The 25,245-nt window shown below is 44.7% G+C and overlaps 1 protein-coding gene across 2 annotated transcripts; it reads left to right on the top strand.

Moving 5' to 3' along the window:
• Positions 5,570-22,405, top strand: GOLGA7 (golgin A7). Of its 2 annotated transcripts, none has more exons than XM_018042032.1 (6): positions 5,570-5,657; positions 5,987-6,119; positions 11,136-11,288; positions 17,276-17,377; positions 18,561-18,623; positions 21,024-22,405. In XM_018042032.1, exons 2-5 carry the CDS (start codon positions 6,009-6,011, stop codon positions 18,606-18,608), a joined length of 414 nt encoding a protein of 137 aa, XP_017897521.1. In that variant the 5' UTR covers positions 5,570-5,657; positions 5,987-6,008; the 3' UTR covers positions 18,609-18,623; positions 21,024-22,405. The 2 variants fall into 2 exon arrangements, with proteins under 2 accessions (XP_017897521.1, XP_017897520.1); XM_018042031.1 differs by lacking the exon at positions 5,570-5,657 and adding an exon at positions 5,668-5,771.

Genomic DNA, 25,245 nt, shown 5'->3' with positions numbered 1-25,245 from the left:
GAGTATGTAGGAAAGCAACTCCCAAGAGATCTTACTGAGTCAGTAAGGACGCATTAACATCATAGATAAACACTAATAGCCATTTAATGTACAACAAGATCCGATGATGGAACAGAATACAAAATCCAGTACCACACAGGCACACGCACAACCGATTTGTTTTTAATTGGAGGATAATTGCTTTGCAAAGTTCCGTTGGCTTCTGCCATAAAACCACGCAAATCAGCCATAAATATACACATGTCCCCTCCCTCTTGAACCTCTCTTCCACCCTCCGTCCCATCCCACCCCTCTAGGTTGTCAAAGAGTACTGGGTTGGACTCCCTGTGTATACAGAAACTTCCCACTGGCTATCTGCTTCACATACGGTAGTATATATGTTTCACTGCTACTCTCTCGATTCGTCCCACTCTTTCCTTCCCACGCTGTGTCTACAAGTCTGTTCTCTACATCTGTGTCTATTCCTGCCCTGCATATAGGCTCATCAGTACCATTTCCCCAGATTCCACCTATATGTGTTAATATACAATATTTGGAAATAACTGATTTTTACCACAAAGGCAATGCAGTGGAGAAAGGAGAGAAAGGAGAAAGAGTCTTTCCAAGGAATGGTACTAGAACGATTAGATAACCATATGGAAGGAAAAAATGAACTTCACTCCATACCAGTGGTAGGCAGAATAGTGCCCTCCTCAGGATGTCCACAGCCTACTCCCCCTAAACCCATGGATGTGTTAAGAGACTAGAAAGGCAAGCCACAGAATACGGGGAAAATGACTGCAAACCGTATGTTTGATGCAAGACTTTTCTCTAAAATATATAAATAACTCTCCAAACTCAATAACAGGGAAACAGCCACAAATAAAGAATGGCAAAAGATCTGAACAGATACTTCATCAAAAAAGATGTATGGATGGCAAATAAATACATGAAAAGATGTTCAGAGTCATTAGTCAGAGAAAAGCTAAAGTTATAACCACAAGGAGATACCACAACCCAAATGCTGGCGAGGATGTGGAGAAACTGGAACTCTCATCCACTGCCGGTGGGGATGTAAAACGATACAACCAACTTTGGACAACAGTTTGGCAGTTTCCTGAAAAGTTAAACATGTACTTATCCACGATCCAGATATTCTATTCCTGGGTATTTACTCAAGAGAAATGAAAACATGCATCTATACAAAGACTTGCAGGCGAATGTCCAACAGCAGCTTCACATGTAATAGACAAACACAGGAAGCAACTCAAATGTCTATCAACAGCAGAATGAATAACAAGCTATCCATACAATGTATTCTTACAATGCAACGTGATCCAGCAACAGAGAGGAATGAATTCTTGACAACACAACAGGTGAATTTCAGAATAACTAGCATATGTGAAAGAAACCAGACAAAAAGTACACATTGTAGGGTTCATTTCACATGAAATTCAAGAAAATGCAAACTGAGGCTGCGGTCCCCAACCTTTTTGGCACCAGGGACCGGTTTCATGGAAGACAATTTTGGATGTGAGAGTTGGACTGTGATGAAGGCTGAGCACCAAAGAATTGATGCTTTTGAACTGTGGTGCTGGAGAAGACTCTTGAGAGTCCCTTGGACTGCAAGGAGATCCAACCAGTCCATTCTGAAGGAGATCAGCCCTCGGATTTCTTTGGAAGGAATGATGCTAAAGCTGAAACTCCAGTAGTTTGGCCACCTCATGCGAAGAGTTGACTCATTGGAAAAGAGTCTGATGCTGGGAGGGATTGGGGGCAGGAGGAGAAGGGGACGACAGAGGATGAGATGGCTGGATGGCATCACTGACTCGATGGACATGAGTCTGGGTGAACTCCGGGAGTTGGTGATGGATGGGGAGGCCTGGCGTGCTGTGATTCATGGGGTTGCCAAGAGTCGGACACGACTGAGCGACTGAAATGAACTGAACTGAACTGAGAGTAGGGGCAGATGCTTCAGGCAGTAATGCCAGTGATGGGGCAGATGAAGCTCACCTCCTACTGTGCAGCCTGGTTCTTAACAAGGGGTTGGGGACTGCTGAACTAAGGGACCAGATCACTGCCTGGGGACAGAGACTGGGGAGGGGCCAGAAGGGGGGATTACAAAGGAACTCTGGGAACCTTTTGAAAGCAATGAATCTTCTCTATCTTGATTAAGGCAATGGTAGGTAAGTTAGAACTTTTCAATTCGTCTGCTTTAAATACCTCCAGTTTATTGTATGCTATTTATTCTTCCCTAACTTGGAAGAAAAGTTATGACCAACCTAGAGAGCATAGTAAAAAGCAGAGACATTAATTTGCCAACAACGGTCTGTCTAGTCAAACCTATGGTTTTTCCATTAATCATGTATGGATGTGAGAAATGGACTAAAGAAAGCTGAGCGCTGAAGAATTGATGCTTTTGAACTGTGGTGTTCGAGAAGACTCTTGAGAGTCCCCTGGACTGCAAGGAGATCCAACCAGTCCATCCTAAAGGAAATCAGTCCTGAATATTCATTGGAAGGACTGATGCTGAAGCTGAAACTCCAATACTTTGGCCACATGATGCAAAGAACTGACTCACTGGAAAAGATCCTGACGCTGGGAAAGATTGAAGGTGGAAGGAGAAAGGGACGACAGAGGATGAGATGGTTGACTGGCATCACCGACTGGATGGACATGAATTTGAGTAAACTTCGGGAGTTGGTGATGGACAGGGAAGCCTGGCATGCTGCAGTCCATGAGATCTTAAAGAGTCAGACACAACTGAGCTACTGAACTGCACCGAAAGCTGTTTTTAAAATACAATAGGAGAAATATTTAAATATATATTAGACAGTATCAGACGGTGGTGCTAACAAGTTATACAGTGGTCCCCCTTACCCAAGGGGATCCATTCCAAGACCCTCTGTGGATATTCGAAACTGAAGATAGTACCAGACCCCACATATACTGTTTTTACCTACACACACATACCTATGATAAAGTTTAGTTTATAAATTAGGCTCAGTAAGAGATTAACAACAATGACTAATAATAACGAAACTGACAGTGTCCAACTCTCAGTCGTGTCCACGGGTCCAACTCTTTGTGACCCCAAAGCCTGTTAGACTCCTCTATCTGTGGAATTCTCCAGGCAAGAATACTGGAGTGGGTTGCCATTCCCTTCTCTAAGGGATCTTCCTCACCTAGGAATCGAACCTGGGTCTCCCGCACTGCAGGCAGATTCTTTACCGTCTGAGCCACCAAAGAAGCCCTGACTAATAATAATAAAACAATGATAGTATATTGTAATGAAAACTATGTGAATGTGGTCTCTCAGAATATCTTATTGAACTGTATTCACCCTTCTCTTGTGATCATGCAAGACGATAAAGTGCCTTTGTGAGGAGAGGAAGTGAGGTGAATGACGGAGGCATTGTGATATAGCCTTAGGCTGTATTAACTTCTGACACTAGGTCAGAGGATCGTCTGTTTCAAGTAACCCTGGATCATGATTGTGTCAGTGACTGGATGTCAGCGGTAGAGGTGGGTGATTGGGAAATCCCAAAGAGATGGAGCCAATAGCAAGAGATTTCATCACGCTAAATCGGGAAAGGAGTACATCAAGGCTGTATATTGTCACCCTGCTTATTTAACTTCTATGCAGAGTACATAATGAGAAATGCCAGGCTGAACAAAGCACAAGCTGGAATCGAGATTGCCGGGAGAAATGTCAATAACCTCAGATATGCAGATGACACCACCTATGTGGCAGAAAGCGAAGAACTAAAGAGCCTCTTGATGAAAGTGAAAGAGGAGAGTGGAAAAAGTTGGCTTAAAACTCAACATTCAGAAAACTAAGATCATGGCATCCAGTCCCGTCACTTCATGGGAAATAGATGGGGAAACAGTAGAAACAGTGGCTGACTTTATTTTGGGGGCTCCAAAATTACTGCTGATGGTGACTGCAGCCATGAAATTAAAAGACGCTTACTCCTTGGAAGGAAAGTTATGACCAACCTAGACAGCATATTAAAAAGCAGAGACACTACTTTGCCAATAAAGATCCGTCTAGTCAAGGCTATGGTTTTTCCAGTAGTCATGTATGGATGTGATCGTTGGACTATAAAGAAAGCTGAGCACCGAAGAATTGATGCTTTTGAATTGTGGTGTTGGAGAAGACTCTTGAGAATCCCTTGGACTGCAAGGAGATCCACCCAGTCCATCCTAAAGGAGATTAGTTCTGGGTGTTCATTGGAAGGACTGATGTTGAAGCTGAAACTCCAATACTTTGACCATCTGATGCGGAGAGCTGACCCATTTGAAAAGACCCTGATGCTGGGAAAGACTGAGGGCAGGAGAAGGGGACAACAGAGGATGAGATGGTTGGATGGCATCACCGACACAATAGATGTGGGTTTGGGTGGACTCTGAGAGTTGGACAGGGAGGCCTGGCATGCTGCAGTTCATGAGGTCATAGAGTTGGACACGACTGAGCGGCTGAACTGAACTGAACTGAATCAAAGTTATGGTTTTTCCAGTAGTCATGTATGAATGTGAGAGTTGGGCTATAAAGAAAGCTGAGTACCGAAGAATTGATGCTTTTGAACTGTGGTGCTGGAGAAGACTCTTGAGAGTCTCTTGGACTGCAAGGAGATCCAACCAGTCCATCCTAAAGGAAATCAGCCCTGAATATTCATTGGAAGGACAGATGCTGAAGCTGAACTCCAATACTCTGGCCACCTGATGTGAGGAACAGACTCATTGGAAAAGACCCTGATGCTGGGAAAGATTGAGGGCGGGAGGAGAAGGGGATGACAGAGGATGAGATGGTTGGATGACATCTCCGACTTGACAGACATGCATGTGAACAAGCTCTGAGAGTTGGTGATGGACAGGGAAGCCTGGCATATTGCATTCCATGGGGTTGCAAAGATTTGGACAGGACTGAATGACTGAACTGAATAGGCACACAATTTAAAACATGAATTGTTTATTTCTGGAAACTTCCATTTCATCTTTTCAGACTGAGGTTGACTGAGGGGAGAGGTGGTAACTGAAACCTGAGAAAGCAAAACAGAGGATAAGGTGGAATAGTGTATCAGCCAGGCACACCAGGGCCTTCTGTGGTTGCCTTGCAAAGGTATGCTGAGCTGGGGGAGCGCGCCAAGGGCCCACACAAGCCTCTCCGGTCACCTGAGGGGCAGAGGCTGGGGTACGAGGTAAAAATCTTTGGGGTGAAAGGAAAAGACAACACCTCCAGGAAAGCTGGAGGAGGGGATGCGGGTGAGCAGTTTGTTTTGTACGGTTGAGTGGCTTCTCACGTGTAAACTGAGAGTTCCAATCAAAAGCGAAAATAAAACCTTTCAGTCAGTGATTAGAAACTCTGTCCGCACGACAGAAGAGGAAATGACACAGCAGGGAAATGACCCAGGGCAGAAATCCCCAGCCTTTAGGCCAAGTACCCCCTGGTGAGCTCAGTCTGCAAGGGCCCGCAGCCCCGCCCCCCGGGTCTGAGGACCCGCCCCCGGACCCGCCCCGCAGCCCCGCCCTGCCTCTTCCTTCCAGCCGGACTCCTACGGGCAGGGTGGGGGGCGGAGTCCGCCCGGGCCCCGCCCACAGCGCGTCCCCGCAAGGTAGCGCGCAGTCTCGACAGGATCGCTTTACGGCCGGAGGAGAGGGTGGGCCCTAGACTTGAGGTAAGTGTTCGAGCAGAGGGGCGGGGAGGTGGAGCGCGGGGAAGAGGCCTTTTGCGGCAGGACGTAAGTGGAGGCGTAGGCGTTGCGACAGCAGCTGGAGGGCAGAGGAGGCGGGTTCGTGTTTCCCGGGCCGAACCGGGCTGTGGGGGGGCGCGGGGCCTGGGCCGGGGAGGGAGCTGAAGGGCTGTGGTGCCAGCATGGGTGAAGGGGAGTGGGGCCGGGAGGCCTTGGGCCGCTCTGGGCGCTGGGCGGATCTGTGGGGCTGGCGGGCCGGAGTCCTGGGTCCAGGCCGGGGGTATGACCGTGATTGGTGTCCCCCGAACCCGCAGCGCGGCCCGTCCTGTCCTCGCCATGAGGCCGCAGCAGGCGCCGGTGTCCGGGAAGGTCTTCATTCAGCGAGACTACAGCAGTGGCACCCGCTGCCAGTTCCAGACCAAGTTCCCCGCGGAGCTGGAGAACCGGGTACGCAGCCGGGCTCCCCGCACCTGCGCTCGGCCGGGGCGGCGGCAGGGTGCGCGTCTGGGAGGGGCCGGGCACAGCAGGGGCCTGGGCCAGGGCTGTGCCAGGAGGGGTCTGGTAAGCAAGACCCGGCGTCGGGAGCAGGAGGAATGAGGCCCAGCGCCGGACCGGATGACCTGACGATGGCCAGGGCCGGAATCGGTACGCTGCCGTCCTCCCCACCCCACCCCGGGTTAGTGACCACAGTGATGAGGCGCTTGATTCCTGACCCTCCAGGCCACCCACCTCGGCGTGTTGTGTAAGCTGCATTCTCCAACCTCACCACGCAAAGGAGATCACCATCATTCGAGTGACGGGCGTCCGGCCGCTTGTGCTGGTTTATTATTCGGTGCTGTGCTGGGCACCGCAGACAGGCCTTCTCCGAACCTTGAGAAACACAGAGTAGTGCATGGGTCTGGACAGGGAAATAATCTCAGAACGAGGCCCTCAACTGGTTTCTTATGCTGTTATCGCTGGGAGCCGACTTTTGTTGGCCTGTGGGCCAGAACTGTCATCAGAATGTGGGTCCTTTGGGCGGTCTTGCGCGCAGGAAGGGGTGTTTCTCCTTTCTTCAGACTTAATAAAAAGAATAATAATGGTCATTGGATCTTACTGTAAAGGTGCAGCGAAGTGAGACTATGTATGTGTTTTCTTGTGCCTAAGTGTGTTCACACACCCAAAGACAGACTGGTCTTGAGGTTTGTAAGGTGAACCTGTTTCCTGCTCAGAGGTCAGCTTCTGGTTAGATGGGAGCAGGTTTTGCGGTTCTTTTCTCTTTGACAAGAGGGTGAGGGAGTCAGGGGTGATTGGGCATGGGTGTGGAGCTGTGAAGTGCTGGCCGTGGAGTAGGTAGGTGTCGATGAGTATGTACTGGAGCGATGTGCAGCAGTCATTTAAAATTAGCTCGTGGGGTGGTAGGTCGTTCTACCTGATTGCCAAGGCGGAAGAATCAACAAAGATCAATGACAGTGCGCTTTGGCTTGATTTCGAACCCTCAGCAGGTTAGTGGCCCAAGTATGTTTCTTTAAATGCAAATTAAGGCCCCAGCACACCTTATAAAGATGATTCCTAGATTAGTTTGTTTGTGAAATGTCCTGTAATTGTTGCAGTTTGTTGTCGCCACGTTACGAGATAACTCAGTCTGACACTAGATAGACACCTCCATGGTGGTTTGAGAAGATAGAAATTGAGCAAGTTGCCTGTTGGCTAGAGCTACTGAATGTGGTTTTTAAAATAATTTAGCATTACAGTTAACAGGCTTTTTTAGTACTTATATGAAATAGATCAAATGTTTCACTTTTAAGTCTCTTAGGGGAACTCTGACTTAATACTGTTTATGTGCTTTTGGATCAGAATGTAAACAGCTCTTTTGCCCCACACTTATTTGGATGTCACTTGATGCTTTGTTTAAAGGATTTAAAAGTCAAACTTCCAGCTCATAATTGAGCCAAGTCTATTTATGCAGAATCAGACATGAGCCTTCAACTCTGTGTGTGGTGGAACCTTTATTTTATAGTCTGAATACAGAAACGGTGCAGTTACAGTACTCCATGGATGGCTATAGGAAGTTGCTCTTGGCAAATCCTGGAGTCCTTTCGTTTCTCTGACTTTGTGTAGCCCAGCACCACTTGTGATTCTGAGTACTATGTGTGTGTGTGCTTAGTCGCTCAGTCAGACTCTTTGCGACCCCATGGACTATAACCTGCCAGGCTCCTCTGTCCATGGGGATTCTCCAGGCAAGAACACTGGCGTGGGTTACCATTTGCTTCTCCAGAGACTCTTTCCAACCCAGGGATCGAACCCAGGTCTCCTACATTGCAGGCAGATTCATCTGAGCCACTAGGGAATCCCAAGAATACTGGAGTGGGTAGCCTATCCCTTTTCCAAGGGATCTTCCCGATCCAGGAATTGAACCGAGATCTCCTGCATTACAGGCAGATTCTTTATCAGCTGAGCTACCCTTGAAGTTTTTTTTTTTTTTTTTCTTTTTAAATGTGTGTGTTAAAACACTAGCTTATACTTGAAACTGGGAAAGCTTTGATTTTTTTTTTTAAGTGTGTTGAGATTAAATTTAAATTACAGGTTTAAGTTTTCCCTTGCTTTGTTTGATGGAAAATTGAAAGGTTTCTTACTTTGTTTCTCTACCGCTTACCCTAGAAATTGTACTGATTGCGCTGCCACTGAGGCTGAGTTTCCCTTTGTGAGAACGTCGTACTTGGCAATGTAATAGAGGGAGAAATAAACATCCAGCTGTTTTGTATGACTTTAAAGCATTAAACACACACACATTTGTACCCTTTAATTTGGGAGTAAGAACAAGTTCTGTGTGTTAACAAGTTTACTTTCTCACTGCCTCTGAGAACATAATACTTTGATGTGTAAGCTCTTTGTCGCCAGGACATTTCTTTAAAGCTTGATTCTTAACTTTAGCCAGCATACGGACATCTTAGGAACCCTTGGTGTGGGCAGAAAGAGAATTGAGTGAGCTATAATTGAGGCATTTGTTCCCTGCATCCCTTTAAAACTGTGTCTCTACAGCCGGTCAGTAGAAATTACCTTTGACTCATTACCTTTGATAAGCTTCAGCCTGATGCTTTCGGCAGGTAGTTCAACATGAAACAAAAATTCTGGGAGATGAGCCTGACTCCTATTTCCATTTAGACCTCCACTGTTTATTGGTCCAAATAGCTCTAACTTGACAAACCTCCAGATGTCAGGATAGCTGCTGTGTCGGTGTCCAGGCACCCAGAGGGGCTCGCTGACAGCCGTGCTTCATAAAGCCTGCAGGGCGTGAAAGCTAGGCCGGCGGTGGCCCTGCAGAGCCCTTAGTTTTGTGTGTCCTTGCCTTTACTGCTGCCTGTCATGCTTTTTTTAAACCTTTCTAAGATATTCTTTTTTTTGGCTATGCTGCATGGCATGCAGGATCTTAGTTCCCTGACCAGGGATTGAACTGGGGCCCTCGGCAGTGAAAGTGCCAAAACCTAACCACTGGACTGCCAAGGAGCTCCCATCTTTTTTGTTTTTTAATTAAACTATTTTTTTTTATCTTCACTTTGGATTTAAAAAAAATGTTTTTAATGGTCTATGACTTGCTTCCATCCTGTAAAGCATTGCAGTCGTGGAATAACTTTTAAGAATTAGTGTTTCTGGTAGGATCTGTAATTCCAAATCGGAAAGAAATCAAATATTTCTGGGTTGGGGACTTCCTGGCAGTCTGGTGGTTAAGACTCAGCACTTCCAAGGCAGGGGACGCAGGTTCAGTCCCTGGTCCGGAAACTGAGATCACATAGACCACCTGGTGTGGCTAAAAAAAAAAAAAAAAAAGTTTCTGGGTTGGAACACCTAGTTTTTAATCATTCTATCCAAAGAAACATAAATAATTCAGAGAAGTTTCTTTTTCAGATCATAACACTGTAGATAAATCCAAGTGCGAGTGTTTGTAATTATTTGGACTTTCATGGTTTTACTGATGAATAAACAGAAGACCTTAACTTTGACAGAACCAGGTAGAGATAACAATTTACCATCAACACTTGTTCACTGAGCAGGTCTCCTCTAAGTGTGTTCTGGGAATGGTGACAGGTTGCCCAGGTTACCGTTAGTGACACAGCACATCTTCAAGTGGGGGCCCTGGCTCCCAGCTCTGTCCCCACTTTCCCAGCCCCCTTTAGAAACACTGCTGTTCTGGGAAATTTAAAGTAGCTCCTCTTAAAAGGCAGGTTGAGTCACTGCCACTTTAAGGTTTTCATGCCTTTGGCTCATTGAATCTTCACCATTTTCCACGTGAAGGACAAGGCAGCTGCCTCTTACCTAAAGGTTTTTTTAATAGCTTAAGGTTGATAATCTGTTAAGGAAGAATTATGTTCTTGGAGCATAATTTTGGAAATTTGGAAATGTTCTGTCTCAAAGTGTATATTAAGGTTCTTGGAGTTTCTTTCTGAGTCTGTTGCTGTGTAAAGCCTTCATAAAGGAAAGAATTAATATGTAAGTGGGTATTGGTTTTAGGAATAAGGGGGGTACAGTGTGAGAGCGGGCTGAGGATAAGGACAGATAGGTTGGGCTTTGTTACCTCCTGAGAATGATAGAATTGGGTGAGATGCTCTAGCTTGGGCCTTGAAATTCCCATGGAGATTTGAAATTGACAAAGTACTGTTAAGGAAGGAAGGAAGGAAAGGGATACTGGAAGAAGAAAGTGAAAGCGGGTGATTAGAGAAAAGCAGGTACGTCGGTCGTGTTAGCGCACGTGTTAGGTGATGGCGTCCCTGGTGAGAAGAGCCCCGCGGTAGTGGGAGATTTTGCCTTGTCCAGTGTGAGCTCTTAGTAACCAAGTAGTCACTGTAAAAGAGATGGGAAAGCATACAGAGTTTGCCCCTGTTGATCTGCAGGCAAAGTCCTTACTCCCCTTTTGGGCCTCAGTCGCTGCTGGCATTTAGCGACCGCGATTTAAGGTCGCCTGCCCTTTCCAGGTAAGGCAGCGTGCCGCCCCTCCTTGGGCGCCCCACGCTCTTCACGCACGCCTCAGTTGCACTGTTCAGTCGGCTTCTTGTGTTTTCACTGTTACGTGTCTGTTACACTCATGACTGTGAATGCCGTGAGGACAAGTCAGTGTCTTACTCATCTCTCTCCAAGGCCTGCCTGTGGTGATACCCGAAGGTACGAGCTCTGTAAATGGAAGTGTGGGAGAATGCGGGGCTGGAAGGACTGTATTCTTTAATTAAGTTACTTGTGATTCAGCACAGAGGATCGGGCGACACCCTTTTCAGCCTGGACATAACACAGTGTCCAAAAGAAAGATGAAACGAAACAAGCACTGACCAGTTTCAGCAACTTAGATCCAGTTTGAATCACCTAAAAATTTGTTTGCCAACAGATAAAATGTTGACAAGACGGTGACCTAATTAGGGATCGCAAGCAGGAGTGACATGGTCATCTTTTTTTTTTTTTTTCAAAACTGATTTTAAAATTCTTTTCTCTGTACAGATTGATCGGCAGCAATTTGAAGAAACAGTTCGGACCCTAAATAACCTTTATGCCGAGGCCGAGAAGCTTGGGGGCCAGTCGTATCTGGAAGGCTGCCTGGCTTGTCTAACAGCGTACACCATCTTCTTGTGCATGGAAACTCATTATGAGAAGGTTAGCCTGCCCGTGTTTTCCGAATCTCTTATAAGCATTAAAAAAAAAAAAAGTTGGGTTTGTTACAGGTTATGTTTACATGGTGATGCTTGCTATAAAATTTAAAGGGCCTTTTATAATAATAATAATTCAGATTTTATTGTTGCCTCTATGACCAGACACGCAGAAGAGTGCTGAGTTTTTATTTCCCCAAATTTGTACCCTCCGTCTCCTCCTCCCACCTGAGTCCTTGTCTCCCCTCTGAACTGTCCGCTGGAGCCAAAGCTGCTGGCTCCTCAACTCAGGGGTCCGAAAGTCAAGCCTCCCATTCCCCAGTTGGCTCAGCGGCACCCTGTCTTTTTCGCCCAGCATCTTCAGGTGGGGGTCGAGAAGAGCGAAATTGTATCAGTAGTCAGACCGAGCTATCTTCCAATTCCCCATTCATTAACTTTATGACACCCTCTGCCTCCCCCTGATTTATGCCCTTGTGACGTCTCTCCTAGACCAACACCACAGCCACAGAGGCTCTTTCCTGCCTTTCTCTTCCATTTCCAAACAGCTGCTGTGTCGTGAAACACAGCCATGCCTCTCCTGCAGCGTGAGGGGCTGTCGCAAGCCCTCCCCCAGCTCGCCTCCCCCAGCCCTGTCTCCCCCGTCCTCACTTTATCTTTTAGCCAGGTGCACCCTTTGAGAAGCCTTCCTCCCCCTGAGATGCCCTTTCCATGTCCGAATGGCCTCAGTCCTTCAGTCCTGCTCTCAGCTGACTTTTCACCCTCTCTTCTGATTGGATTCCTTCTCTCCCTCTGTCCCCACAGCGCTTTACTGGAATCTGTTTTCTGGTACTTAAGCGCTCTTTGCTGAGGAATGTAGCATTTATATTCCTGTCTTACTTGCCCATCAAGTATGTGTTTTTCTTGTGATCAAGGACAGTGTGTCCCTCTTGATGCCTAGCACGAGGCCTTGGGCATAGGAGGCACCCCACTGGCCAAAGTCTCCTGGTGGCTGTCTTGTACTCCATGTGGTGGAGAGCGGACACAGGTGTGGCTCCAGCATTTTGAGCCGTTGGCTGAACGTGCCACCGTGTTCTTCCTTACCATCCTGGTGTGAATCCCCTGGTAAGCATTTAAAGAGCTACACAGGCAGTTTATGCCCTTCTCCACGTCACACACTTTCTTTCCTGCTTAATGTTCGGCATCAGAAGTCACAGAGGATCCGTATCCACTTTCAGTCTGTTCTGTCTTAGCAGCTCCTCTTTAGTGATACATTTCGTGAGTGAAGGGACACGGAATCCATTCGATTAATATTTATTGAACACCTACTATGTGCTAAGCACTGTGCAGAGGATATAACTGAATGGGTAGACGTGGTTACTGACGTTGTGGAGTTTATAAGTCTGGTAAAAACTGATACTAAGGAACAAAACCCACAGAATTGTAAGTTGTGATAAATGCCTTAGAAAAAACCAAACTTCCCGAGGATAGACCAGAACCAGAGAGACTAATTTAGATGGGGTGGTCAGAAAGGGCCTCTGGGGTGCTAGCGTTCAGCTGCCACGTGAAAGATGGGGAGCCTGGGGCCTTTCAGAAGGTTGGAGGAGGATGTGCAGAGCGTGGGTCCCCTGTGCAGAGGAGGAGAGGGCAGAGGTGACAGGAGAGGTGAGGGGACCTGCGTTCTGCCCCATGGAGTGTGTGCTCCGTGGAGAGAGGCTTAGATTTTATTTCCATGCAGGGGAGGATCACTGAAGCTTTTCAAGCAGGAGAGTGGCAGGATCCGATTTTCATTTTAAACAGATTTCTTGGCTCTGGGGAAGAAAGGTATAAAAGTGCAAGTAAGACGCTTCGCAGAAGTCCAGGCAGGAGAGGAGGAGAGCCTGGGCGGGGAGGGAGCGGCAGGGACGGCAGGAGGTGAGTGGAGGTGAATGGATTCAAGGGACGAGGTGGTGGAGGAGGAGGCACGCTAGGGAGCCACTGACCACAGGAGGGGGTGGGCGGGGAGGGCTGGGCCTGTGCAGGTAAGATGCTCATGCCACGTGGCCGTAGAAGACGTGCAATATAGCCAATTTAAGGCAGAAATATGTCCTCCAGAGTGTTTTATTCACGCCTCATGGAATATTGCATGCTTGAATTGTTATTTCACTGTAGTTTTTAAATTTGTTGATGAAATTTTAATTAACTTATTTTTTCATGTGTCTTTGCTAAAATAGATACAGATACCTGCCTCTGGCATCAGTTATAGAGAGACTGATCACTGGGTGCCAGCCAGGTCATTTCCTAGTTATGAGTCATGGACAAGTTCATCTCTCCAGATCTGAGTTCTCAGTTGTAAGCGGGTCTTAGATTGGTAGTTACCAAGGAGTGGGGATGGGTGTTAGCAGATGCAGATGAGGAGACATAGGAAAGAAACCATCCTGGAACAGAATATGAAAGAGAACGTAGGTACATGTGCAACTGAAGCACTTTGCTGTATATCAGTAATTAGGACACATTTGTTTGAAAAAACAAAAAAGGTAAATCCAAAAGAGAAATATAATGGATCTTTGAATTAATAAATTGCCTTACATATGGCAGGTGCTAAATAGTTTTCTTAAGATAGACTTAAAAATCGAGTTAGTGTGTGTGTATATATATATATATATGTTTTAATCAGATATGTGTGCACTTACATGTACAGGTTTTTTTTTTTACCTTGAGTGTATAAGTGTATAAGTAATCTTTTTTTAGCATTTGCTGGTTTCTTTACCTACTAAAACATTTAGCAACTCTTAATTAAAATCTTTTTTGATTAGTTTTTGATTATTAATTTCAGAAGGCACTTCTCAACATCAGAAAATAATGGACTTGAGTTCATAAATAACATATAAGGTATTACTTTACAAGTCTAATTAAAGTCTCTTTTACAGAGTAAGTATTATAAAGCAAGTAAAGACCCAATAAAATTAGTCAAGAAACCCAAATTTATGGCACATTTTATAAATGTGATTTTATATAAGAAATTTGGACATGAATTAACTAGATCATGCAAAGTACATATCTGGAATGGTCATAATAAAGATATAATCTCCATGTACTTTTAAAAGGAAACATTGTAAATGTGTATTTGTATTTTTGATAAGATGATAAAAATGTTAGAGCGCTCAGCCACTCCCTTTCTCCAGTTTGCCCCTTAGGAATGCCTATGCTATTATTTTCTCCTTTATGAAGGGACAAAATTGAGTCATTTAGTCTTTATTGTTTTAAACACTAAAACTTGCAGTCTACAAACAGTAAGCCAAACGTAGTGACACTTACACTTTGTCCTGTGGGTTAAATTTTTTGAGATTGTAAATAGGCCTTTTAAAACCCACTAGAACAATCGTGCTTTTTTTTTTTTTTCTATAATGTGCTATTTATTGATTTACAATGAAGATAAAGGCTTCAGTGTTATTCCCCTCCGTTGCTGCCCATTATAATCAGGGAACAAATGGGCCTGTGGAACGTTCTTCTTTCAGGAGCAGTTGCTGTGTTTGTCCACCAGAGACATCCCTGCTGCCCATGGGCTGTGATGTGAAAAGAGTGCAGTCAGAGAACTCAGATCTTTCTGGAAACACTAAGCCCCTGGGCCTCTCACTCAACCCCACTTCGGTTATCTTTCCTCAAGGGCTTTGAGAGGCTTATTCTCAAAGAGGACAATAGCCTTTCCTGAGGTCTGAGTGTTTAACTTTGTGAATACTATACAAACTGAGGTTTTTATTGCGGGTTTGAGGATAACAGATAATTTTGTTGGTATTATAGTTTGTTTTAACAACGATTCACTAAAAATAGTGAAGTATGAATAAAATGTCAACACAAAGTTCCTTGAGGGTGAGAACGGTGCTCTGTCCTGGCAGGAGTGAGGTACGAGTTGACTCACGTCCGTGAGCTGTCTGTGGCTAACAACACATCTGGGTTAGCACGGTGCCGCCTTCACTGCAGTGCTGTGGGAGGATTTGCAGCTGGCGCCCAAGGAAAACTGACTGTCTTCTTTCTGAACTGAAACCCAAGTGTCCATGAGTGTTACCAAAGTTTAAACAAAAGCCTTGCACGACAGAGTTCTGCTTGAATCAAATAAAGCATGGCTGTGTCTTTGCTAATAACCTGCACTCGAGGAGGGGAGGAGAGCTATGTGAAGGAATCCTTTCTTTGAAACCAGCCATGCAGGCTGGTTTCTCAGTGTCTGCCCAGTATAAATGGACAGGGTGAGGGGAGCCTGGCTGTCCGGTTTCGAACTCTGGCAGGTGAGCACAGAAGGAAATTGGAGCGAAGAGGGAGAATCCTGAATTGGGCACCATCATGAGTGACTTGCTTCCCCTCTTTTTAGCATGATTGACAGTGTTCTTGCCTGGAGAATCCCAGGGATGGGGAGCCTGGTGGGCTGCTGTCTGTGGGGTCGCACAGTGACTTAGCAGCAGCAGCAGCGTGATTGACAAATGCTGGTGGAAAGAGAGTGACTGAGATTTTTTTTTTTGCTCATAAAGACCAGGCACTGCTCAAATTCTTTGAGAGTTGAAAATAGGAGAATGACATATGTACTTTAGGTAATAAGGTGAAAAAGTCTTTTCTTTAGAAATAGTATTCTTACATTACTTCATAACCCTGCAGATGACTCTTTTAATAATATCATGCTCTTTTTTAAAAAACGTAAAACATGAGATTTTATTATTCCCCAGAGATGTAACCTGAATAGACTGTTTATTGTCCTTCAGTGAGAAAATCCATTATACAAGCAGCATAGAGTTTTAAATTCTAAATCAGTTTATGCCAAAGCAGCTACGTTTTATCATTCTAATATGTTGGTTTGTTCTGGGACATTATAGACCCATACTTAAATCAGACTTCTTCCTTTCCAGCTTTATTTTCATACCGTTCTTTTTTTCCCTTTATGTTGTGATCACATTTATCTGTGACTTTATCATATTCTGCTAGTGTGAATTTAAGGAAACATACAGTAATTAAAGAATTGGATCAAAGCGTCTTTGAAGATTAGAGCCAGCAAAGGATTATAATGACCTTGAATCTGAAATAAAACATGTGACTCTTTGATTTTGTGTATCACTATTAAGATTTATTTTCTTCTAGGTTATCTGTCTCAGAATTGCCCTTATTAAAGCTCAAGATTTGGCAATTTCCAGAAGTTCCTTTTTATCCTATCTGGTTTTTGTCTGTGTTTGCTTTGACTTTTATAACCTTAATACTAAACTTATAAATCGAGGTTCCCATCTAGGACTCAGGAGCAGGCTGCAGAGCAGCCTCCCATGCAGGCAGGAGATGATGGAGAACACTGGTCACCAGACCTCCATGGCAGCCAGCACAAACGTGCCTGGTGAAGGAAACAGATTTCTCAGTTTTAAATGTACTGGACTCCCTTCATTATAGGCCCGCTTTGTATTATGACTTTAAATTGATGAAAATGTACAGTGGAGAAAGCAGTTCTTTCTTTCTTTATTGGGGTGGAGGGTGGGGGGCATGCCTTACAGTTTGTAGGATCTTAGTTTCCCTATCAGGCATGCAAATGGGCCCTCAGCAGTGACCTGAGGTCCTGGCCACTGGATTGCAGAGAAGTCCTGAGAAGCATCTCCTAAGTGTCCAGGGGAAAGCCAGAAGCTGTTCCTGATATCAGAGGAGGTCACATGTTGCACATTTCCTGAGTAGGGAAGGGGAAGGCACGTAACGTGTGTATGGTCACCTCCAAATTTCTCCGTATCCAGGATGGAGGGAACGGGCGGGAGGAAGGGGCGTGGCTCTCGTGCCACCATCTGGCTGCATCTCTGTTTGGACTTAGGCTGTATGGACATGCTCAGAACTGGGGTTAGGGGGCGGGTGTTGGGGACCCAGGGCATGAGCCACAGAGTCAGAGCTGTCCCTCCACGTGAACACCTATTTCTTGCTTTGAAAACTAATTCCACTGCCTGAATATTTTGAAGTTCAGCTGAATACTCAAAAAGAAAATCTGATGAAGTTGGTAAGAGAGCTGTGTTGTTTCTCTTTGGTCAGGTCCTGAAGAAAGTCTCCAAATACATTCAAGAGCAGAATGAGAAGATCTACGCCCCACAAGGCCTCCTCCTGACAGATCCCATCGAGAGAGGACTGCGAGTTGTATCTTTTCAGTCCAGATCATAAGGTCTAAATATTTGATGACGGCCGTCAGCCCTGGCCAGAGAGGATTTCCCTCCGTTCTCGAACCTGCCCTGGGCTCTGCTGCTGGAAGGCACTCCCTCCTTCCAGCACGACTCCTTCCCGGGCGGCGTGCTGGTCTCTGGAGCGTGTAGTGTGGGGGCTGCCGCTGTCTTGGTGGCTGTGCAGCATCTTGTAGTAATGGAGTGGGGTGAGTCATGCATCTCAGCTGCGGAGGCTACACCAAAGGCCCCTTTGAAATGCATGAACTCGGTGCGCGGAGAGCTCGTCGTCCAAATAAATCGCAGCTCCGTGGGTTCATCTGACTCGTTGAAATCAGTTACAGCTGCCAGATGTATCATTTCATTACCTTGGACATAACTGTGTATATTTTAGAGGCAGTTGACAAAATCACGAAGTTTATTTTGGTAATTTGGTAAATAAAATTACAAAAAAATAATAATTTAGCTTGATAACAAGTAAAATAACTGGATAAAATAAGTTTTTTTTAAAACCTAGGTCAGATAATCCCAGGCCTTCCGGCTGATAATAATTTCAACGGCTTTATTATGCTTGTATCAGTGTTTCTTAAACTTTTAGAAGTCGTGAGCTCTCTCACAAGAAAAAGTTTGCATACAATTTCAGGGTGTTTTACACCCCTGACGTCATTACCTCACTATGGATGCTCAGTGAAGAGCCCCCCTTAGTTCTGCAATACAGTATCCTGTTTCACATTCTTTTCTTCTTTTAAAAAATAAATAATATTTGGAGAGGAACTCTGTGGTATACCACAAGCAATGACATTTCTTGAATTTTTCAGCAGGGTGTGGCAAACCCTGTGTTTAACTTAAGCAGGAGAAATTTTTAATGTTTTGAAACAAGTAAAGCAAATAATAATTTTAATTGCTTAAATAATAATTTAAGATAAGTAAAGGCAAGGGGGACTTTGCTAGCGGTCCGACAGTTAAGACTCCGAGCTTCCAGCCAGTGGGTGCAGGTTCAGTCTCGTGTAGGGAACTGAGCTATCCCGCAAGGTGCAGCCAAAAGAATTTTTTTTTAAAGTAAGTAAAGAGAAGTCCGCACAGATCATACCCATCTTCTCTCCGTAGACCCTTTTCCTGTGTTCTGTTTTCCAGTGTGTTTTCTTAACAGGCATGCTGTTTAGATTGAAATTACCATTTATGAAGACAGAGGCATGAGCAGTGGAAGATAAACCATAGAATTAAAGGTAAATATGAAATTGTATGATTATGTGCCATTTTTGTAATTTTGTAGGGTGCATAAATTTTCTCATCTGCATCATAAATACTGGCATACTCTCTGTACTGACTTGATATTTAAAATGTGTCATTAACCCAAATTCTGTTAACCCAAGTGATAGTTTAACCCTGATATTTTTTCTTCCCCCTTTGTTGTTTTCAGCCTCGTTTTGTTATTACTTTGTTTTGGGGGGTTGGGGGGGGTCTTATTTTAATATTTTAAAACTATCCTGGACATTTTAATAGATGGGTCTTACACATAAAAATCAGGTCAGAAATTTCCCTGACATTTTTTCCCCTGACAGATTTCCCTGTCATTAAAGCCATGACAGATGGCTTTAATAACCAAAGAAATGTTTCAGAATAGGGAGAGTCTAAATATTTCATGTATTTAAGTGGCTTCGTAGCCCTTTAAATGAAACCTTACCTCTAGTGGGTAGAACCATACATAAATGTTCACGCGCTTTAGAATGTTCATGTTCTCACGTATCCACATAATGACGCTGAACAACTGAGCAACAAATTGCTGAATGCTGGTGGGAATGTGGAGGAAGAATCACCTAGAAGCCAGCGTACCTTCTAAGTGACCAAAAAAAATGGTCGATTTCTGCCCGTTTCCATCCTGCACTCCACCTCCCAGTAGTAATTCTACCGCTGAGCTTTCCTGACCGCGTCCGCAGGCAGCTGTCCCTGACTCGCAGGAGGCCGCTCAGGAACAGATTCAGCCAGAGCAGACAGCCTCCTCCCCAGGGCAATAGCCATGATATTTGCTGCTGTTCTGAGGGCATGGCTGTGTGCTAGGTGTTACACAGACAGTGTTTCCAGTTCTCACAAGAATCCTGACCAGTATTCCCCCCACTTTACAGATAAGCAAACCAAGATAGGAAGAGATTAAGTGATAATCTCCAGGTCACACAGCTAATAGTCCGGGGTTACGAACCCGAGTCTGGTTGACCATAAAGCCTTGTCTTTTCACCATACTTCCTATAAGTACATGCAGCAGCAGAGATGTGGAGAAAAAAGAGTCCATCGCATTATTCTAAATGCTTTTCCCCTTCATTTCTTTTCCAGTACCTTTTAAAAATAACATCTTGTCTGTACCATTTGTTGAATGCTATTAATACATAGCTGTCCTCTCTGAGCGCTAGGGAATGTGTCCCCTGAGTTCTTACAAGACACAGACCTAAATAATGACACCCTCTGCCGTGTGTTTTATTCGTTACTGAGACTTTGTCTTGGAGCACGTAGTGTTACCTGTTCACACACTTTCTCACACGCACTTTGAAAACTGGTACTTCTCAGACGAGCAGCCAGGAGCCTGAAGTGTGGTTTTTGTGGCGGGCCGCTGGGACGCGTTGGTTTGATCAGTTGCAGCTGCGCTGCCTTGGCACAAGCCGTTTGTCATGACACACTTTGCAGCTCCTGTTGCTCTAACGCACTGCTTTCCTGAGGTGGCGCGGGACTTGGAGCAATTGCACACCAGAGAGGAATCTATCAATATTCAACAACAGCGAAGTTTTGAAATGAGATTTACATTAGGAACTTGTGGTAATTTCATGAATGCAAATATTTTCGTTCAGTGTAATTTAGTTTTCAGAGCTATGTGTTCCTCAGACCTGGGATTCTGTGTGGGCTGAGGTCTTAGAGGAAAGGGGAAAACTCTTGAAGAATAATGAATTCAGTTCTGTCATTTTTCTTAAGCGTACGTGGTGTCTGCAGCTTGATGCATTGTATGGGAATTAAAATTAATGACTTAAGAGCACACAAATCATGGAGGTGGCCTTTATTTTTTAAAAAGTGTTACATCTTGCTCCTTTTAAAAAAGTTTTAATTTTTTTGATACCTTTATTATTCAACAAACTGATGGTTGTTTTCTCTCTTCAGATTAAGATCGTCTTCTTAAAAAACAGAATGTAGCACTAACCTATCACGATAAATAAGTGATAATAAAAACACCCAGCGCTTGTGGGCACCTCCTGCGTGCCCGCATCATTCACAGCACCCTCTGAGGTCTGTGGCGGTGTCCCTGTTTTTCAGAAGAAGGGACTGAGGCCCGGAGAATTTCAGTTATTTGTCCAGGGCCCCAAACCGGCAGGTCGGCAGGAGGCAGCCAGGCCTGGATTGGCCGCGCACCCCTGTTCTGTGCTGCCTCTCGAGACGTGGTCGGTCAGAGATGCAAACGTACAGGCTTGGATCTCTGGACCCTCGAACCATGGACCCCCTTCGGCAGATGAGACAGATCTGGGCATCTCAGTAGCCGGAGCCTGGGTTAATGGAGTGTAGCCCACACGTGGGGAGGTCACAGCAGCTGCTCTTGGGAGGTCAGTCGGTGTTGCTTTCTAAGCCTTTGCTTCTCACTCTAACTACAGATCCCACGTCCAGCTGGGACCCTCACCTGTCCACCGGCCGACCGCAGAGCGTCCCCCTACCTCCTCTCCAGAGCATCATTCCTTCGTATCTGCTGCCAGAGCCACGGTGCCATTCACTCCAAGGACTGACTTTCTAAAATTCCGCACCTGGAGTGACCTCTAGTCGCTCAGCATCCACTTTGTGTCTCCAAATCGTGTAGGACTCTGCAATATTTTGATCAGTTTCAGAGAAAATGCCGTGAAGCGTTTCACTTTGTTCATTCAAAGCCATTAAAAAAATATGCAGTTGGTCAGCCCAACACAGTTTATTTCTCACCTGCTGCCAGTACCAGTGGTTCTCATCATTCCTTGGGCTTCAGCACGTTGTATCCTAGCCAGTGTTCAGTCTTACTCCCCCCAAATTCATGAAATGCTTTTCTCCAGGATTTTGGTGAAGGGTGGGCTGTGTCTGGTTTTGCTAACGCATCTCCCAGATTTCAGAGAACTACCAGTTTTGCTGTGACTCAAAGCTTAAAGATCTAGTTCTGCTGTTTAATTCCCCAAACTGAAGCTCATTGGAAAAATAATGTATTATTTTTCTTGTTTTATTATATCAGTTTCCTAATTAAAGCAGTATTTAATGCATTTTCCAGGTTTGGGTTTTTTAGAATTCTGTTGGTACCACATCACCTCGAGCATTGGGAAGACGTGGTCTGTGTCGCTTGTTCTTATAAGAATGAGTAAGCACAATAAAGTGGATGCTAAACCATCAAACTCAAATGTCCCTGCTGTGTCCCTGAATGTGTAACGAGCAAGTGTAATAAATATTTTAATTATAGTTTTGTTATAAATGTAACTTAAGAGAAAAAATTTGATAGGAATAATACTGTATATTGCTAATTTTTAACTCTCCCTGCTGGCAGTCCTTATGGTTCATAGACTTTATCATATACAGTATTCCGCGCACAGAAACATGTATGATTGGTTCAAGTTCAGTAAGATAAGTGATTTCCAGCTAAAACTGTCAAAGTCCTGAGTCACTGTTTGGAGTTCTTTTTTTGGCTGTATGTTCTTAGCATTGGGACTTCCAGACCCTTCACCTTTGGGGTTTGAGAGCACTGTTTTTGGGAGAAGGATAAGACATGTATTAGGAGAGAATGAAACAGTTAAAAGTTTTACTTTCAGAGATGTTGTAGGTGCTAATACTGGATTTAACCTTTCAGATTTAATTTCTTTTATGAGTCTGTTAGTTATTCAGTAAATCCCATAGTTCTATGTAATATTTTAATTGTATAACTTGTTACTTTATAATAGCCTATAATAGTGTGTCTGTCTGCCTTTTCAAGCCGTTGCAATAACTTTGCTGAAATATTAACACATTAGTAAATCTTTTCTTAAACAAATTGTCTCTGTGTCATATTTGGTGTGATTTGATGAAGTGTAAATGATACGATATTACGTTTGGCAGATAGACAATACTGCGAGAACCCCTGGTTCAGTGCAGCTTAGTATTTTTAAACATCTGACGTTCATACAGTTTGTCACACTCAGCAGCTTTTTACATGCTTTATCTCTTAAATGAAGATATATTAGGGACAGGGCTCCAAACCAAGAAATAGTCCCCAGTAGTCAAAATGTATTCAATTAAATAAGAGATTGGAATGTTTCATTAGGGGAAAAGTATCACAGTATCATGACAATCTTAGATCATCTGATGTCTCTGTTGTGTGTGTGTGTGTGTGTGTTTTTTTATGAAGTGCATTTGCAGAGAGTAACAGCTTATAAAATAGAGTCTATATTCCAACTTAAATTCCTTCCATATTCCATTTGGCCTTGGTTCCTAGATAAGTCAACACTTGTCAAGTGGCACAGGCTTTGTTGCTCGTTTCAGTCTCATAAAGGAAGTTGGAGTCTTCATGCCATGTTTGGTCTTCATACTTACCTCCCCTTGCCCTTGCCACCCCACCCAGCCCCTCAGGTCCCTGAGAGCAGGGCTGGTTTCTCTTTCCCCTCGCATCCATCCCTGACCCAGCATTCCACAACACTGCTACATATACTGTAGTTAGCACTCGTATCCTTGTACATAAATGCACGCCATGTAAGAGGAGAGGTCATTAACGGTTACTTTACTACATCTTGATGAGTAAGGCGTTTGGCTTAATAGTGACTCGTAAACTCCCTGGGGCCTCCCTGGTAGATCAGCTGGTGTAGAATCCACCTGATGTGTGGGAGACTTCCTGGGTCGGGAAGACCCCTGAAGAAGGGATAGGCTACCCCCTCCAGATTTCTTAGGCTTCCCTAGTGGCTCAGACAGTAACGGATCCGCCTGCAATGAGGGAGACCTGGGTTCGATCCTTGGGTTGGGAACATCCCCTGGAGGAGGGCATGGCAACCCACTCTAGTCTTCTTGCCTGGAGAATCCCATGGACAGAGGGGCCTGGTGGGCTGCAGCCCGCGGGGTCGCAAAGGATAAGACACGCCTGAGCGACTAAGCACAGCACATAGCACAGCAAACTCCCCTTTACAGAAGTCTTGTCCTGAGAGACGGTGTCTGCGCTCAGATTCCACTAGAGGTGGGCTTTTGCCTCAGTTCAGTCACTCAGTCGTGTCCGACTCTGCAACCCCATGCCTGTCCATCACCAACTCCAGCAGCTTGCTCAAACTCATGGCCCTCAAGTCGGTGATGCCATCCAACCATCTTGTCCTCTGCTGTCCCCTTCTCCTCCTGCCTTCAATCTTTCCCAGCATCAGGGTCTTTTCCAAAGAGTTGGTTCTTCACATCAGGTGGCCAAAGTACTGGAATTTCAGCGTTAGCATCAGTCCTTCCAATGAATATTCAGGACTGATACTCTTTAGGATTGACTGGTTTGATCTTGCAGTCCAAGGGACTCTCAAGAGTCTTCTCCAACACCACAGTTCAAAAGCATCAATTTTTTGGCACTCAGCTTTCTTTATAGTCCAACACTCACATCCATACATGACCACTGGAAAAACCATAGCTTTGACTATAGATGGACCTTCGTTGGCAAAGTAATGTCTCTTCTTTTTAATATGCTGTCTATGTTGGTCATAGCTTTTCTTTCAAGGAGCAAGCATTTTAATTTCATGGCTACAGTCACCATCTGCAGCGATTATGGAGCCCCAAAAGATAAAGTCTCACTGTTTCCGTTGTTTCCCCATTTATTTGCCATGAAATGATGGGACCAGATGCCATGATCTTAGTTTTCTGAACGTTGAGCTTTAAGCCACCTTTTTCTCTCTCCTCTTTCACTTTCATCAAGAGGCTTTTTAGTTCTTCTTCACTTTCTGCCATAAGGGTGGTGTCATCTGTGTATCTAAGGTTATTGATATTTCTCCCAGCAATCTTGATTCCAGCTTGTGCTTCATCCAACCCAGCATTTCTCATGAGGTACTCTGCATGTAAGTTAAATAAGCAGGGTGACAATATAAAGCCTTGACATACTCCTTTCCCAATTTGGAATCAGACTGTTGTTTCATGTCCAATTCTGTTACTTCTTGACCTGCGTACAGATTTCTCAGGAGGCAGGTCAGGTGGTCTGATATTCCCATCTCTTTAAGAATTTTCCACAATTTGTTGTGATCCACACAATCAAAGGCTTTGGCATAGTCAGTAAAGCAGTAGACATTTTTCTGGAACTCTTGGTTTTTCGATGATCCAATGGATGTTGGCAATTTGACCTCTGGTTCCTCTGCCTTTTCTAAATCCAGCTTGAACATCTGGGAATTCACGGTTCACGTACTGTTGCAGCCTGGCTTGGAGATTTTGAGCATTACTTTGCTAGCGTGTGAGATGAGTGCAGTTGTGTGGTAGTTTGAACATTCTTTGGCATTGCCTTTCTTTAAGATTGAAATGAAAACGGACCTTTTCCAGTCCTGTGGCCACTGCTGAGTTTTCCAAATTTACTGGCGTATTAAGTGCAGCACTTTCACAGGATCATCTTTTAGGATTTGAAACAGCTCAACTGAACTCCATCACCTCTACTAGCTTTGTTCATACTGATGCTTCCAAGGCCCACTTGACTTCACCTTCCAGGATGTTTGGTTCTAGGACTTTTGCCTAGAGACAACTATTCTTGATTCCAGTGAGCTTTCCTCTCTGGATCAGGAATTCCCAGGGAAATGAAAGGAATTGCTTTCAAAACTTCAGAGAAACATAATGAAAAGAATGGGCCTCATACTTCGTTCTTTTGTTATTCTGTATGTCATTGGCATTGCCAGTGTG

The sequence above is a fragment of the Capra hircus genome, chromosome 27, assembly GCF_001704415.2.
Source record: "Capra hircus breed San Clemente chromosome 27, ASM170441v1, whole genome shotgun sequence".
Lineage (NCBI taxonomy): Eukaryota > Metazoa > Chordata > Mammalia > Artiodactyla > Bovidae > Capra > Capra hircus.
The sequence above is the reverse complement of the archived record's forward strand: the minus strand, read 5'-3'. Positions and strand labels throughout refer to the sequence as shown.

Bases quoted from the DNA above. Each gene is read 5' to 3' on its own strand.
- GOLGA7 (XM_018042032.1), top strand. From the start codon at position 6,009: ATGAGGCCGCAGCAGGCGCCGGTGTCCGGGAAGGTCTTCATTCAGCGA. The intron at 6,120-11,135 runs GTACGCAGCCGG...TTCTCTGTACAG, and splicing joins CCGCGGAGCTGGAGAACCGG to ATTGATCGGCAGCAATTTGA. The intron at 17,378-18,560 runs GTATCTTTTCAG...CATGCTGTTTAG, and splicing joins TCGAGAGAGGACTGCGAGTT to ATTGAAATTACCATTTATGA.